The following is a 14,980-nucleotide window of genomic DNA, read 5'->3' as shown; positions in this document are numbered from 1 at the left end:
CGGATTCAAGCTACCAAACACTAAAAGCACAATACGAATTTCCTCCGTAGTCACACCCTCAGGCCCACAATAAAATCCTTGGTTTAAATTCTTTCAGTGCGAATGCTTTAATTGAAGCGTTGTTTCCACATTCTCGAGTACCTCCCTCTCATAGAACAACTTGATAGTTAAACTGAGGCTTGTTTGGAGCGTAATTCCAGGCGCTTTACCACCATGGAGACTAATACCCTCTTAAGCTCGGCCTCACTTACCGTCTTTTGGAAGCTACTCGGAGGCACTCAAACTGACGCGTTGCCGTAGCAGCGGATTGTATCTTCGGCCAAGTTATTGTTTTTATCGCCACGCTATAAAACCAGAGATTTAACTCTGTCAAACGCTAAAGAAACGTGTTGAGAAAGCAAAAGGGAATATTGTCTCGGCAAAAGCGAAGGGGTTAACATGAATATAATGAACGATCTGCTTGAGGTAATTGTGACTCAAGGCAATAGTGCAATTTTCAAATATTTACAACAAGCCACGCTTCACATTTAATCATATCTGAATTTAACATATTCAAACTTAAAAATGGAAGGTGCAAAAAAATGAAATGGAAATTTTTGACATTTTATAAATGTCGACCAGATTAGACTTTTGATGATTCGAGCTCACGTGTAAAGGAAGGATCAACTATAAAAAATAAATAGAAAATCTAATTTTATATCCATGAGAAAACCTAGAGGCAAAACTACAGTTAAAACCCAATCTTTGTCGGAAAATTAACCACCTCTTGAGTGAATCATAATATATGGTAGTCTTAGAAGCTCTACCGTGGCCATTTACAACATAAATAATGTACGCCACCAGTAGCATCCTTCGTCAAAATCCTCTCTTCTTTTTTAGCACTATTTATAATTCCAAAACATGTGTTATCCTTTCCTTCTAAAAAACTAACATATTCTCATAGTGATGATTAATTTTTAGATAAACTGTTGTGACGATCACCTTAGCAAACTATAAATTACAAAACAGTAAATAATATTAATAACTAACAACGGCTGGTAACAAAAATGCAGTTGCTAAGAAACACAAACATTTATGACTCATTAAACCAGCAAAAGGTGAAAATCACAATGTTTTCCTTAAGTATAATTGCTACGACAGGAAAAGAAAAAATTCAACTTGACACATAATGTAAATATTAAAATATTCAACCTTGTAAAGCATAAAAAATTGCCATCAACTACTAAAAAGGACTCCAGCCAAAAATCTAGATATTAACCATGATACGCTATGAAATATACCATGTTGATAAAAATCGCTATCTATATGCGTATAATTAAAACGTTATTTTTGTATTTAAAAAGTTGGACATCAGTTTTCTTTTCATTTTTACTCCGAAATCCCCAGTATTAAAGTTCACTCTAGTTCCAAAGTAGCTCGGGATGATATATAATTTTCTTTTATGCAAGAAAAATATATGATACAGTAGAGACTGCTTTTTTCAACACATTCATAGAAGATAACCAAGAGAGCGTCTAGATTTCAAATACTTTTGATACGGAATAGATTCTACACCCAATATTTAGAACTCACCCTTTCCTATTAAAAAATCGTGAGTTTGCACGGATTAACCAGTGGCTTGATTTCGGAAAAGGGAACCAAAGTCCTTTTATATTATTCACACTTCGAAAGAGGCTTGAAGTGAAGCCCTTCGGCTTGGTTCAGAGTCATAAAGATCCACATTCTCCTTTCCTTATACTATTCTCTTCCTCGCAGGCACGCTCCAAGCTGCCCAAGAAGCGGCGCCGTGTCCTGCCCGTGGAGCAGCCCCGGAGGAACAGGGATAGGGTGGTCGGGGGGCCGGGCGGGGGTCCGGGGGATAATCCCCCCCGGAGGGTCAACGCCTTACGGCACCCAGGACAGCTGCTCCTCGCCCCGCCGACCACTCCCCTTGGCCCCATGCCGCCCTCCGTGCTCTTCAAGGACCCCACGTCCTCGGGGAAGCTAGGTAAGGGAGTCGAAACACAAGGCGGCCAACACACTCGGAGATAAACTCCTTGAGACCCGTTCCGCGAGGATATCATTCATGGAAACCAATTTCTTTTCAGCTCCTGGAAATTAATCAAACCGCGAAAACTATTTGCGTGAACTGGTCGCGTCTTATTCAGAAAAAAGTTCGCGAGTAAAAATAATGATCCTACAGTTCAAGTAACCATGTAACTGAGATTGCCACTGCCAAAATAAGCATTGCGAAAATTGAACTGTCAAGAGCTTTATATTAATTTTTTACACGGCTATTTCATTGATATTGCATTTATTTCGTATGGATATAAAATTAATGTTGCCATTCATCACCGTTATGCGGCCCGACAAATTTTGTGATTTTAACGTTATTGTTTTAAATTCGGCGCGGATTTCCCCAGTCCACTTAATAAATGTATTCATGAGAGTTTCTAATCACTTTTTGTTTCTACTCATTAATAAATAAGGCGCATCAAAATTTTACCATTCGGAATTCTGAGAAACAATGTGAAATGAACATTAAGAGAGGAAAAATCGAGTCTAAAACTGAGCCTTGCATTAATAGAGAATGGAACTAAATTTTAAGAGATGAAATTGGCTGAATTTATCATTGTCATTTTGCAGATCGGGTAATGATTTTTGCCAACTGGTCTCCCGGTATTGTTAATGCATTTAACAAAAGTAACTTTTCAGATCAGATTAAGGGAAAGCTAACGTTGCCAAAATTTTCAAAAATATGTTCCTCTCTAGGGAGAAAAAGTCTCTAAGTCTAAGAGAAAAAGTAGAAATTGGTAATTTTCATTTAAAAAGAGTATCGGTACTAATTTGAGAGACATTCGGACGTTTCCACTGACCTTCTCTACAAAGGTAATTTAAAATGAGCTAATCTTTTTTTCATAAATATTACATAGAGTTTACTACTAAATATTCAATTCAAACGGTCTTATATTTAGGTGCCTGGTAGTAAAGGAATAATTTAATTCCAAAGTAAATATTTTTATAATATTTTTAAAATCAGCATTTTTAGATAGATCCATAACTCTTTAATCTAACAAATATCACATAAATCCACTACAGCCCTACTAAACTTTAAACAATAATGGCAAATTAAGGTTCAAACTTCTGGGAAACTAATACATAAACATTAAACTTTCCTCACTGTATAAATAACAAGTAAATGCACATTATATAAACCTTATCACGAAAAATTTATTTTTTTGGAAAAATATTTGTCCACAGGATCATACTACCTTTGGTAAACACTAGAAATGGAAATCTTTAGACCAACCTGCAGCAGTCCATGAAATTCAGAGCATATAACACAACACTCTGAAGACATTTTTCAGTATTCTGCTAAAGGAAACTTTGATACGGGTAAATGAACCTTTATGAAAGCAAATCTATCGTCAAGGTGGCTGCTTCATTGATAAAAATGTCCACTAAGAGACGATATCGAAATATTCCTACCATTTCCTTAGGATATAATTATTATTCAGCTAATAAATATTGGAAGATTGCTGTTGACAGAAAGTTTTATTTGCTATTTCAATCATGAAAACACTTAAGTTATGCCGGAGAAACGCTCGAATATTTAAAAGGAAAGGCATACAAAAAAATAGAGAATCGTTCTCTTTGGTTGATGAATTTCATTGTTCTAAAATCAAAATTTGATTTCTTCGTCAGCGACATAATAACGCATGGATTCGATCTCCAAATCGATGGTTTGCGGTAATTATTCCTTGAATAATTAACAGATGTGCACATCATTACTACAATTCACTATACAGCTGTTTTAGAACTAAATCGACACCGTATTAGATAGAATTTCGAAATGTGTACCAATTGCTGTAACCCCAATAGTGAACAAACCAATCACTGCACCGTTAAGAGGTATCTTGAAACGCTTTCCTTGGTCCTTTCCCAGGAGACGAGAACAAAAGGCTCCGAGCCAACCGTTTACGATACCTCTTGATGACGGGGTTCTATCTCGACGAGTAATCAGGTTTACACGCTCCTGTCCACCCTGGGATTCTGACGTTGAGAGAGGTTGAGAGACGGGACGGAGAGGGACGGGATAGGGACGAAAGATGGGGGACGAGATTGAGTGGTGCGTGGCAGCATGAGGGGAGAAAAAGGTGTTAGCGTGGGACGTGGACGGAAAAGCGCCTTGTTTGAGTTTGAGCAGGCGTGAAAGGAAACATGATAAGGGAGAGAGAGTGAGAAAGAGTGAAAGGACGAAGGGGACAAATTTTGATGGAGAAGGGAAAACGACGGACAATGCATTCACTAGAATTCCTGGTTGACGATAACGAGCGTGAAACAGCGTAAAGCGCATAATACTCGTTTTGCTCATTATTAAACACTTTATCGCCGTCCACTCGTTGGTCATGCGATTAGTGGACGATATCCGGCTCTAAACCTATGGAAAAATTATTCACACGTCCTTAACTGGAATTATGCCAAATATTTAATCAGCAGGGTATAAACGGCTGGACGATAATAGGGAAAAACGTCAAGAGTGGACTATTTCAGCCAAGAAAATTTTATCTAAATCTATTACCGAGACAAGGACTTGCATATTGTGTAAGAAAAGATATATTGCCAGTCATGTTTAACTAATTTTCTCGGAAATGTCTTTAACTATACTAAATTCATATGCGCACGTTAGGGTTCACATTTTTCTTCCTTCCATTTGCTTTATTTAAATAAGGTAGAATAAAACGATGATGTATGTAAAATATTTAAATTCTCATGTGCAACTCAGTAGGTAGTAATTAATGAATGTTGGAAATTGCAGGCTAAATTTAAAAATACGTTGGTGATAAAGATACATCTTAGCAAAAAGAATGCGAAATCGAAAACTCTACAATGTAATAGAAAGATTGATGACATTTATCTTCTGGTTTCCGATTAAAAAATCACCAAAAAGTAATAAATTATTATGGGAATAGAAACTCCCAGAAAAAGAGCATTAAATTGTGAATTTGCAGTGACTAGTTCTGTTGTTCGTCTCAACTTGATTCTAATTAATGACTTCTGCTTATCAAAGACCTGGCTAACTTTATTTTTTATGGTCCTCAGGGTATTTTTTATGGTTTTACTTTCAATATCCCATCTAAAACAGGATATAAGTCTAATGAGTCAGCCCTTAGAAAAAAAATCAATTATGAACCTTACGACAGCTTTCAAAAAGAGGAGTCTAGAGCTGGCAAATGATTTTCTGCTCACAGTCTCTATCCGCCAAAAAATCCCAACCTAGTATAATTACGGCAAATGCGCAGCTCTGGTCAAATCGAAGGCATTAACGAACACGAACAGAGTAAAAAAAGACAAATGCGATATCAAAAGGTCTTATTCAAGGATTCGGCTATTTTACCCAATTTAGAAATTCAGCAATGGTATTTCAAGTGCATGATTACAATGATCGAAGTAAAAACAGATTATTGGTTAGTGTAATGCAATTATTATCATATTTCCGCTCTCTACAATTTATTATTAAAATCTGAAATAGACATAAGTTATGAATAGTTGGAAGAGCTGTTATTATTACAACTAATCCAAAAAATTATTTTGCGAAATTAACCATTGATGATGATTCATGAAGTTTATATCTTCATCATATCATCCAATTTTCATCTATATCTAAGAATTCCCCTTGGAGACAAAACTGCGTCGTGCACTTAGTTAACCGAAAAAAAATAATCGAAGGGTAAATTACTCTACTGGGGTGAAACAGCTGGATTAATTACAAAGGATATGGGAAAAATGAGAGTAAAAAAAGCGTTATTTTTTAGCATCTAATGGATTAAATAAAATTAGTCAAATCACGTTTCGTCCTTGTTGCACGCATTTTTTTGACCAAACACTTTTGCGTCTGATTAGCCATTACCTTCGTTTTTCCAAAGTAGTCTTTTAAAATGGTCTAGAACAACAATCTGTGCAGTAGAATAGAGTAGAATAGAATATTTATCGAGCAATTGCCGCCGAAAGCAAGGTGATCACGCCTGATATCTTTCCAATTTGTTTAACCCGCCAGCATTCAGGAATCATTCGGAATATCCTACGGCTTATCACGTTGACTCGCCATTTAAAAAAACGAAGTCTCCCCGCTTGGAAGACCGGGTAAGGAGTATCAATTTAGGTTCACACAGGCCTCATAAAAATGTGGTGGGTGATATTTTGATAGGGAGTTAACATTTAGAAGACGACGAAGAAGGTGCGATGACGATGGAAGAGGGGGAGAAAAACAGGAAAGAACCAAAACTGAGTGAGTGAATCTGCTGCGAGTTGAGAGAGGTTGACAAAGCGGAGAAATTTGAGAAAGAGTGGAGCGTCTGAAGGAGGTGAGTCTGTCATCTCTGCCGCCGCCCAAACAATTACCGCGTGAAAGAGAAAGGTGCAACGGGAGAAGCTCATTATCACAATCCGCCCTCCCTCTTTTTTTTCAACTCCCACTCCTCTCTCTCTAGTTAACGGGGAACTGGTAACGAGAAGAAAAAGATAAAGAGAGAGAGAGGGTGAGAACAGGCATTCTTTTTTCAACGAGGTAAAAAAAAACTACTCTCTCAGCTCCCTCGGTTTCTCCCACACCCTGCCTTCACCCTTCTTCACACCTCTGACGATCCTTTCGCCTCCTCTCTTCGCCCCTAGTCCACCGACTCCCTCCACGATCCTCCCATTTCTTTTACTTCCTTCCTGAGTGGAAAGAGTTGATAAAAAGAAGAAAAGAAACAGTCGAAAAGCACATTTCTTACTACTCCTTTTTTTCACAATTTTTGCTATTTTTTTTGCAAATGGGTCTCGAAAGAGACAGAGATGGGGGGAGGAATAGTCTCTCTTCTCCAGCTTTGGAGAGGGTTTTCTATCGGGAGCTTTTTGGGAGGGCGGGACATCTTTTCAGGCGTGCGTGACCCCCGGGGTCTTTGTTCTGCGCGCAAATAACAAAAAATAATTCAGGTTGCGGTAAAGGATGTAGAAAGGTGGAAGAGGGAGGAAATGAAGCTCAATTGAATCGTTCCCCTCGCTTGCTCCTTTTAATTTCGTTAGCCGTGGTTTCAGGTTCACGCGGCCGGGAGAAGAGTTCGAGGAAGAAAGCGGAGCCGCGAGACTCATAATGCTCTTAAGCGCCAGCGAGTGAGGTGGGAGCACGGCGTGTGGTGAGGGAAGGTATACATGTGAAATCTAAAGGAACGTGAGGTAAGATCGAGGGCAATATCCGCGCGAAGGCGAAATATTTCTATGCCCAGGAATGCGTACCCGCTGTGGAACTAATCAGAAAAAAATAAGTCGCGGATCCACAACAATTCCCACCCCAAAGATACAGTATACTATATTATTTTTCTCCATGGCAAAGATAGAGAAAAAAATATATGACGCAAGAATACAGCGTTAGACTCATATTATATATATTCATTTTCCCTCATCCAAGCCAGGTATACTATCTCTACCATTTATTTTTTCTATGATAACGTCCCTCATATTTAATAATTTACGTAGATATTGGAGTATTCGAAGTAATCGGCTGAAAGGAAGAGATTCTACGAACTTAGCAATTTAAATCCAATTGCTTGAGAATTTAAAACGATCAGTATTAAATTTTCAGAAATGGTATTTTCTGACCCTCAAAATGGAAACTAATATGCTCAAAGAATAATAAAATAAAATTTAGTGTAAAGTTTATCATAATTGTGTCCTATCGTAAAGAGGAGTAACAAAAAAGCAAAAACATGTACGCGATAAATCACTGAAGCAGCGTAAACGTGTAAAAACGTGATGAATAATATGACATAAATGCAAAACGTATAAAATATTTTGAATATATATTCCGACGATAAAATCTTAAATATAACCGAAATATAAAAAAATTATTTTTTTCTTCAATGAAATTACGTTTTCACAGTTGACTTGTAAAACGTAATAAAAACTTCATTGCAACGAAACTCAATTAATTTATTCTGAATATAATTTCATAATTGTTACTCTTAAATTCCAACAAAATGGTTTAATAAAATTTAGTAATATCTTTTTAAAGAAGACTCCTTAAAAGAATAGTTCTCAATATTTCGTACTATCAACATTTGCTTTGCTCTACAATGCAATAGGCTTCTAATTCTTCTATGAGCGTTTTAGAAATGAGATTCTGAAAGCAAGGAAGTGTTGTATATGTACTAAGTAAGCAAGGGAAAATAAATGAAGGTATTAAAGCAATATCTCAGTTTTGATTTTTATAGTCATTGTTTGTGAAATGATATACCATGTGCATAGACATGGATAATAAGACGTTATAGATGTAGTCCTGAATGCCTTCCTCGTAAAATGTCTAAATATTTATTTGGGTTTTTATATGATGCAACATTTCAGTAGAATGCTCTGAAATAGATTACTTTATGAGGCGAAGACTAAGCCACTAGGTAGGGCATCAACTCATTTTAACCGAAAATGGATTTCGTTCTTCCCCTGGTTAATTGTCGATGAACTAGTTTCTGCTTGGGACCCAGGGGTATATGAAGTACCCGACGAAAATTCATATGCCTGCCTCCCCTTATCTCCGAAAGAAAAGCGCCTTGGATAAATTGCAAATAGAAAATGGGGTGATAATCAACGATAAGGACAGGAACAAGCGGTCGTAACGCCCGAGTCAAGTGTCCGAAGGCCCCCGACACCCCATTCTTCTCTTTTGCTGTTCCCCAGGCAACGTCAACGGGATCAACGTGATAGCCGGCCTGGCCCTGCAGCCTCCACAGCTCCCCCCCATCCACTCCCTCGCCCCCCCTCAGCCGCAGGGGCTGTGCCCGCAAGCCGCCTCCGCCGCCTCCCTCTTCACTGCCCCCGGCCTCGGCATCTCCTCCGCTGCAGCCTTGGGTGAGCGAAGCGTGCGATCGACGCATTCGGAATGTGTGGCTGTTTATTGTGATGTGCATTCGCATTGATGTCGGGAGTGCATGCGGCCTCGCCTCTCTGCGCTGAATTACTGATCCGCGTCCAGCCTCCCGAGTATATTGCTCTCTCCTAGAGGATATAAGAAGATCCTGCTTTTCCATTTTTGATATACAATAGGGGGAAATCGATAATTTTTCCGAATCGTTTTCCAAGTTGTCGTAAAAGAGCAAGGTTCTTCGTACCATTTGACGTTTTTTTAATTTATGAAGTTCTACGATTTTGATAAAAGGGGAGAGATTCGCTAAGACTGTAGGCGTCAGGTTGCGTGCGGTTTCCGCCAGCTTGCAGCTATCAATACAACCCTTCGAAATTGTTGGAGAAAAATTTCGATGCACAAGTTTAAATGCGTAACTAGACATAGCGTTACCTTATTCTTGCAATACTTCAAGATTTATCATGGATATGCCCGGAAATTTTCGACCTGATGTGGTTTTAATGTTTACCACAATTATTCGTAAACGCAACGAAATCATCGTTGTTAATGGCAAATTTCAATGGTGTTTCATTACTTTACCTTTTAATTTTTGACTTTGAAATTAGAAATGAACAATTTTTCACTGAGAGCAAATTTTGCATCGTAAAATAGTTTTAATTAAACATATGCCATAGTATTATATTGCATTTATATTGCATCTACAATTCATGGCACTCAACAAAATATCAGGAAAAAACTATATTTACATCGATACACAATTTTACTTACCAAGATTTTGGATGGCATGCATAACCCCAAGTTAACTACGAATTGATTTTTTGATTTTAGAGTGAATATATTATGCAGTGTTTGAAAAGTTATAATGCGGCGTCAAGGAAGTAACACGAACCCCATAGTACGACGATTTGTCTTGAGGTGACGACAAAATAACGCAGGTAAATATCCTTATCTCATTACAAAAAGTTGTGATTTGAACTTCTCTTGTTAAATTCATGATCAGAACATCACTTAAGAGTCATACACTAACTAATCGAGACAAATCTCCCCATTATAGATTTCCTCCCTTTCATTTTCATGGCTAATGTCTTAGCATTCCTTTCCGTATACTCTTCAATTTAATGTTGTTAATTTTTAGACGAAGTTACTAATGAATACGAAAGAATGTTTAATGTGAGTGTTTGTGATGGAACATGATACAAAAATTGGGTTTTTTAAAGGAGTCCATTGAAACCGCGAAATTGTGAATAAATATTTGTGCCCTTCCCTTCAAACCTCTGAGGCCTTTCAATTTCCAACAGATGGGTGCAATGGTCTTTCTCCTCCCTACGAAGCCCTACCTACCCCATCTATCACTTCTGTCAGTTATCCACTCCTCATTCAATCCCTCATTCCCACAAGCATTAAAATAGGTTTTTTATTTCTCAAAGGTAGGTGCATCTGTGTACCTGAGGAAAACGTTTTCAGTCATCTTAAAATGATGATTACGTTCCAAATCGAAAACCGGGGTTTATTCAATAAACTATACTCAGAATAAAACTATTTCAGTAATTTAATTAATGTGAAATCAATTTTTTTTAAAGTCACTCAGAACAAAATGTTAAAAATCTAGGAAACTCTACGACCTCGTGAAATAAAAAATTATAGAAAATCTCCAATGGCCGTAATAAATTAGCACCACTCGTCTGGAAGTAAAACTATTATTTCCCGTGATGGTTTGCGGGAGAAAAAATCCACCTTTTTCTTCTTCCACTCCCAAAACTACTCCCAGAAATTTCTTTTCTTTAAACTTGTTATGGGACACAATGATTTTCACTAAGCAAATTGTAATGCAGTGAAAGCCAAGATTAAAGCATATCCAATTCCATTACCTAATAGTTAACGATGTTTCTCAAGAGGTTTCCTCATACTTTTTCTTAAAAGGTTTCCTTAGTAATTTGCCTGAACTAATTTTACTGATAGGCATACCATAAGACAATATCCGAAGTACACACCCGACACCCACCGTCATAACTTTTTAATGACTGATATAACTCCGTAATCCATCAACTCCTCTATCTTAATACGGATCAGCAAATATATAAATAAGTACTAACTACAATTTTAAAACCCAACTCCATGGGTAGCAAAAAACCCGCGGATTTCGCACCCCGGTTTTGACCCCTCCAAACATCGGCACCGTGGGCAATAAAACGTACGGAGATAGTTTCAGTTTTTTAATACGTCTAAAGACCCGGTCAGATAGTACACCCCTCAGTCAGAGCTTTTTAAAAGTGAAAATATGCAGTTACCCTCTTCAATATGTGCAGTTAACCCGTGAATCACCATTATCCAGTTAAATCTTCACTCATTCCTCACATCACCCCTGCTCCACTATATTTGGCCATTGAAATGCCTTCAAAAATAATAATTCTATTTGGCCAAAATAAGAGATAATATTTTAACATTTTATGGCAATTTTAAATTGTATCGGACCCAATTTTATCAAATATTACAAAAAAGCTGTTTGTATTACCTTTATAATTCCCTCACACACCCAGTGAAAAGTTTTGATGCCAAAATGTCATGTTAAAAAGCAGCTGAATGCAAGCACCAACGCGTGAAATGGAGAAAAAATGGACCGCGACACATTTGATTTGACGGAAACGACGTCATAATTTGCCGAAAAGGCAAGAAAAGCAGTATTTTTCCACTAGTTGGTGTCCAGTTTACGGCCTGTTCTAGCAAAACACCGCATATTCTGAATTTATTGTATCTCTCTCTCTCTGGTGAAAATTCCCGTTCACTCGAAAGTGAAGGAAAATAAATGAGGAGACCATTTCCCCACCGTCGACACGACCACACCATTCTCACTTTACGGGCAAAAACTTTCGGCCCCGGTGAACCTTTGCATTAGATTTCATTTTCACAATTCATATATTTTCGACCTGAATGCTGCTCAGTTTTTGGTTTACGAGCGGAAGGCTTTTGTATACGCGATTTTACTCCCACCGCGGTAATTTTCCGATTGCCAAGGGGACAGGCAAGCCTCACAAAAGCGTCTCCCGACTCTTTCCCCATAAAATTGTCCCACGAAAGAAAGTCTTGTTCGTGAGAGCGCACCGAGCGAGTGTGACAAAACCTGGGCGGGGTATTATGTCACGGCACGTGATGTTTTCGCAGATGGTCCGCAATGGCGAAATATGGCGAATGTCGATTAGTGCACTTACCCCAAAGGATGCGGGCGGCTTCGACAAAAGCCTCCACCCTCCATGGCGTCGACAAATCGGAAATTGACCGATGGGGACGGCCTGACACATTGCGATGGTATATTGGGATACGGGTAGGGAACACGTCCAAGCTCTCGTATTATGCCTCTATTTTCCTATGCGACGATTCGCCATAAATCGATTCGTTGACCGTGATTTAATATCCTCGCCACGCGTAATGAATAACGTCCGTGCCGATATCTCACCACTCAGAGCGTTATAGTGCGGTCTGGAGGAAATCTATCAATGTACGTATCCACAGGGATAATCTGTCATTAACGTTCGTATCGGCAGGAAATCTATCATTAACGCATTACTGAGTAAGCAAAAAAAGATAAATTCATAAATAAATAGCCATTTTTTTATGATTTACATTGAAAAACAGATTTTTTCCGATGCTAATTTTTTTATCATTTGATTTTTTCTCGATTATTTCAGATCTGTTCTCTATATCCCCGATCTATTGTCTATCTAGAGATTAAAAGTACATTATATGATGATTTTGTAAAAACGAAATATATTTTTATCATCACTTTGCGCTATTGTAAATTTCATCACTGCACTTATTGTAAATTGTAGTTTTTCAATTCCATCCCACAAAATTTACTAGTGCTATCAAAACAGGCTTCAAGGAACTTAGGGACGTTTTTGCAATAGACCTCCATGCCGTCATATGCTTTACCATGGCTCGATCCTTTAACTTCCTTCGCTGACGATGTAATTTTCGTCTTTTCATTGGAGAGCATATGAAATAGCTTGTTCGGCTACATACCGAAAGAAATCGGGGTTCTCAGGTGGTCTTCGGAGAACCTCATCTACAATCCAAGCTAGGTGCGATTTCCCGCTTTACACCCAGTTATATTCTTGAAATTTTCATGCATATTTTCAGAAAGTTACCATCTTTATAAAGAAAACTCATAATTTTCCATGGAAACCGCTTAGAAATCCAATTTTATGTATTCATGGGGAACGTACAGAGAATTTTACAGCTGGTGTACACTTTAGTGGGAAACGTTCACAAACCTTCGGGGCTGGTTATTGCAACGAAATAATTTATTCCCTGACACTGTAGTAAAAACCAGCGTATTAGAACATCCCTATTTACCATCCTCTTTCCTTTTTTCTCCAGTCCTATTCCATGTAAGCAAACGAAGTAACAAGAAAATGCATGTATATGTGTGGGTTGCGATAGCCCAGGGGGTAGAGCGTTGGACTACTCACTGGAGGGCACCTGCAGCGCCACCCGCTATTATCTGGCAAATATTTTACAATTTGAGGTTACAGGTGATTAATATGTTTATTTTTTTAAATTATTTAATGCCACATTTGAAAAAGAAATAACGAAACATCGACAAATGATCGTACCTCATGTATAGTTTAATATGAGAGCCACAATTGTAATTAATGAAATAACTAGCAAATTCAGAGGATTTCATAGCAAAACGTCATTCCCCGGATCGGATAGGGACTAATATTATTTCCCTAAAATTTCTCTGAGCGCACATCAGCGAGTTACTTCACTAAAGTTAATGAAACTAATCTTTCTTTTATTTAAAAACGAATGCTTCAGATTAAAACGGCGAATGTTTGCTAAAGAGTCCTTATTAGACAATCATTATAGATTTTGTGGCACCTGTAATCTGTGTATTAAGAGCACATTACGGTTTTAGAAAATTCCAACAGGCAGGACAGAGCGATACAAATATATAATGACATATTCTACAAGAATGAATGTTTGGATTACCTCACGTAACAAGGACCTGTTGAATGATTTATTAATATTCTCGGTCTTGTATTTCAAAAACACAATCTCTCACTTTTGAGAAATCGCTCATGGCATCATCAGCACCAACAATCGCACACAGTGAAACAGCACTACAACTAAGTACTAACAAAACTCCAATCTCAATTGCTTGCCAGCATTTATAGTCTTACGGCATGCATGGAACCTTTTGCAACAATATTGGCATAGCCATTACAAAGAAAGAATTATATTGCATGTATCCATCGAATGAAAGAGGGAACCTATTTTTTGATGGATATAAAAAAATTTCACGAAGTGAAGCATGAACCTTTCAGGTTCAATTGCATGAATGTACGAGCATTTTTTCAAGGAGACAAAAAAAAGTGCATCCAGAATCATGATCATACCAAGAACCCCTGGGCACTCTCTCTTTAGCTGGGAAACCTACCTGGAATCCGTGAGTAAAAATTTCATACTTCCACTAACTATTGAAAGACGCACTAGATACTAACTTCTGTCTTCCTCACGCATGTCCTGTTGTCTTTGCCAAATTATCAACTCGCACGTCAACTATATTTTTCCGAATCGTTTCAGTGTTGTTGCCGATTTTTATCACTAAAACGGTCAACGTTTCGCCCTTTATCGCATCTCTTTCTCTGTCACCCGCAGCTGTGAGCCGAGCGGACTGGGGACCCTGCTCGTCGGGGGTAAACCCGAGCTTTCCGCTGTTGCCAGTGCCGCACATGGCGCCTCTACAGCCGAGGGCAGCAACGGTTGGCGCCGGCGACCATCTCCTCCTCCCGGTGCAGGTGAGGTCTCCCCCCACCCCGGAGAAGGTATTCCTGGATGGAAGCCTTCCGCGTTAATGGAATTGTGGGAATATCGACGGTCGTGGTTCACCCGTATGCTCCGAGGGAGGGCAGACGGGGGAGGAGACAGGGTGGGAAAGCTGGGGATTGAATATCTCGCCGTTTTTCGAGCACTCAAGATACTGGGAGGGGCCATAGAGAGCAATTGAGCGTTTGTGATTTTTCCGATCAGTCATTACTGCTAACGAAACGTGAAGGCCTCGTTTTAGTTTATAACTTATAAATAATTGACAGGGTGCGGTATTTA

The 14,980-nt window shown here is 38.5% G+C and overlaps 1 protein-coding gene across 1 annotated transcript in view; it reads left to right on the top strand.

Moving 5' to 3' along the window:
- LOC139696876 (potassium voltage-gated channel protein Shaw-like) overlaps positions 1-14,980 on the top strand; it is a 318,999-nt gene that overhangs the window by 282,114 nt on the left and 21,905 nt on the right. Inside the window, 3 exon segments of the mRNA XM_071595756.1 lie at positions 1,756-1,987; positions 8,692-8,862; positions 14,534-14,673. Of these exon segments, the coding sequence (XP_071451857.1) occupies positions 1,756-1,987; positions 8,692-8,862; positions 14,534-14,673 (543 nt within the window).

Source organism: Hetaerina americana, unplaced genomic scaffold (assembly GCF_022747635.1).
Source record: "Hetaerina americana unplaced genomic scaffold, ioHetAmer1.1.p SCAF_7, whole genome shotgun sequence".
NCBI classification, from domain to species: domain Eukaryota; kingdom Metazoa; phylum Arthropoda; class Insecta; order Odonata; family Calopterygidae; genus Hetaerina; species Hetaerina americana.
Note: the sequence above shows the minus strand (reverse complement) of the source record. Positions and strands in the feature narration are given on the sequence as shown.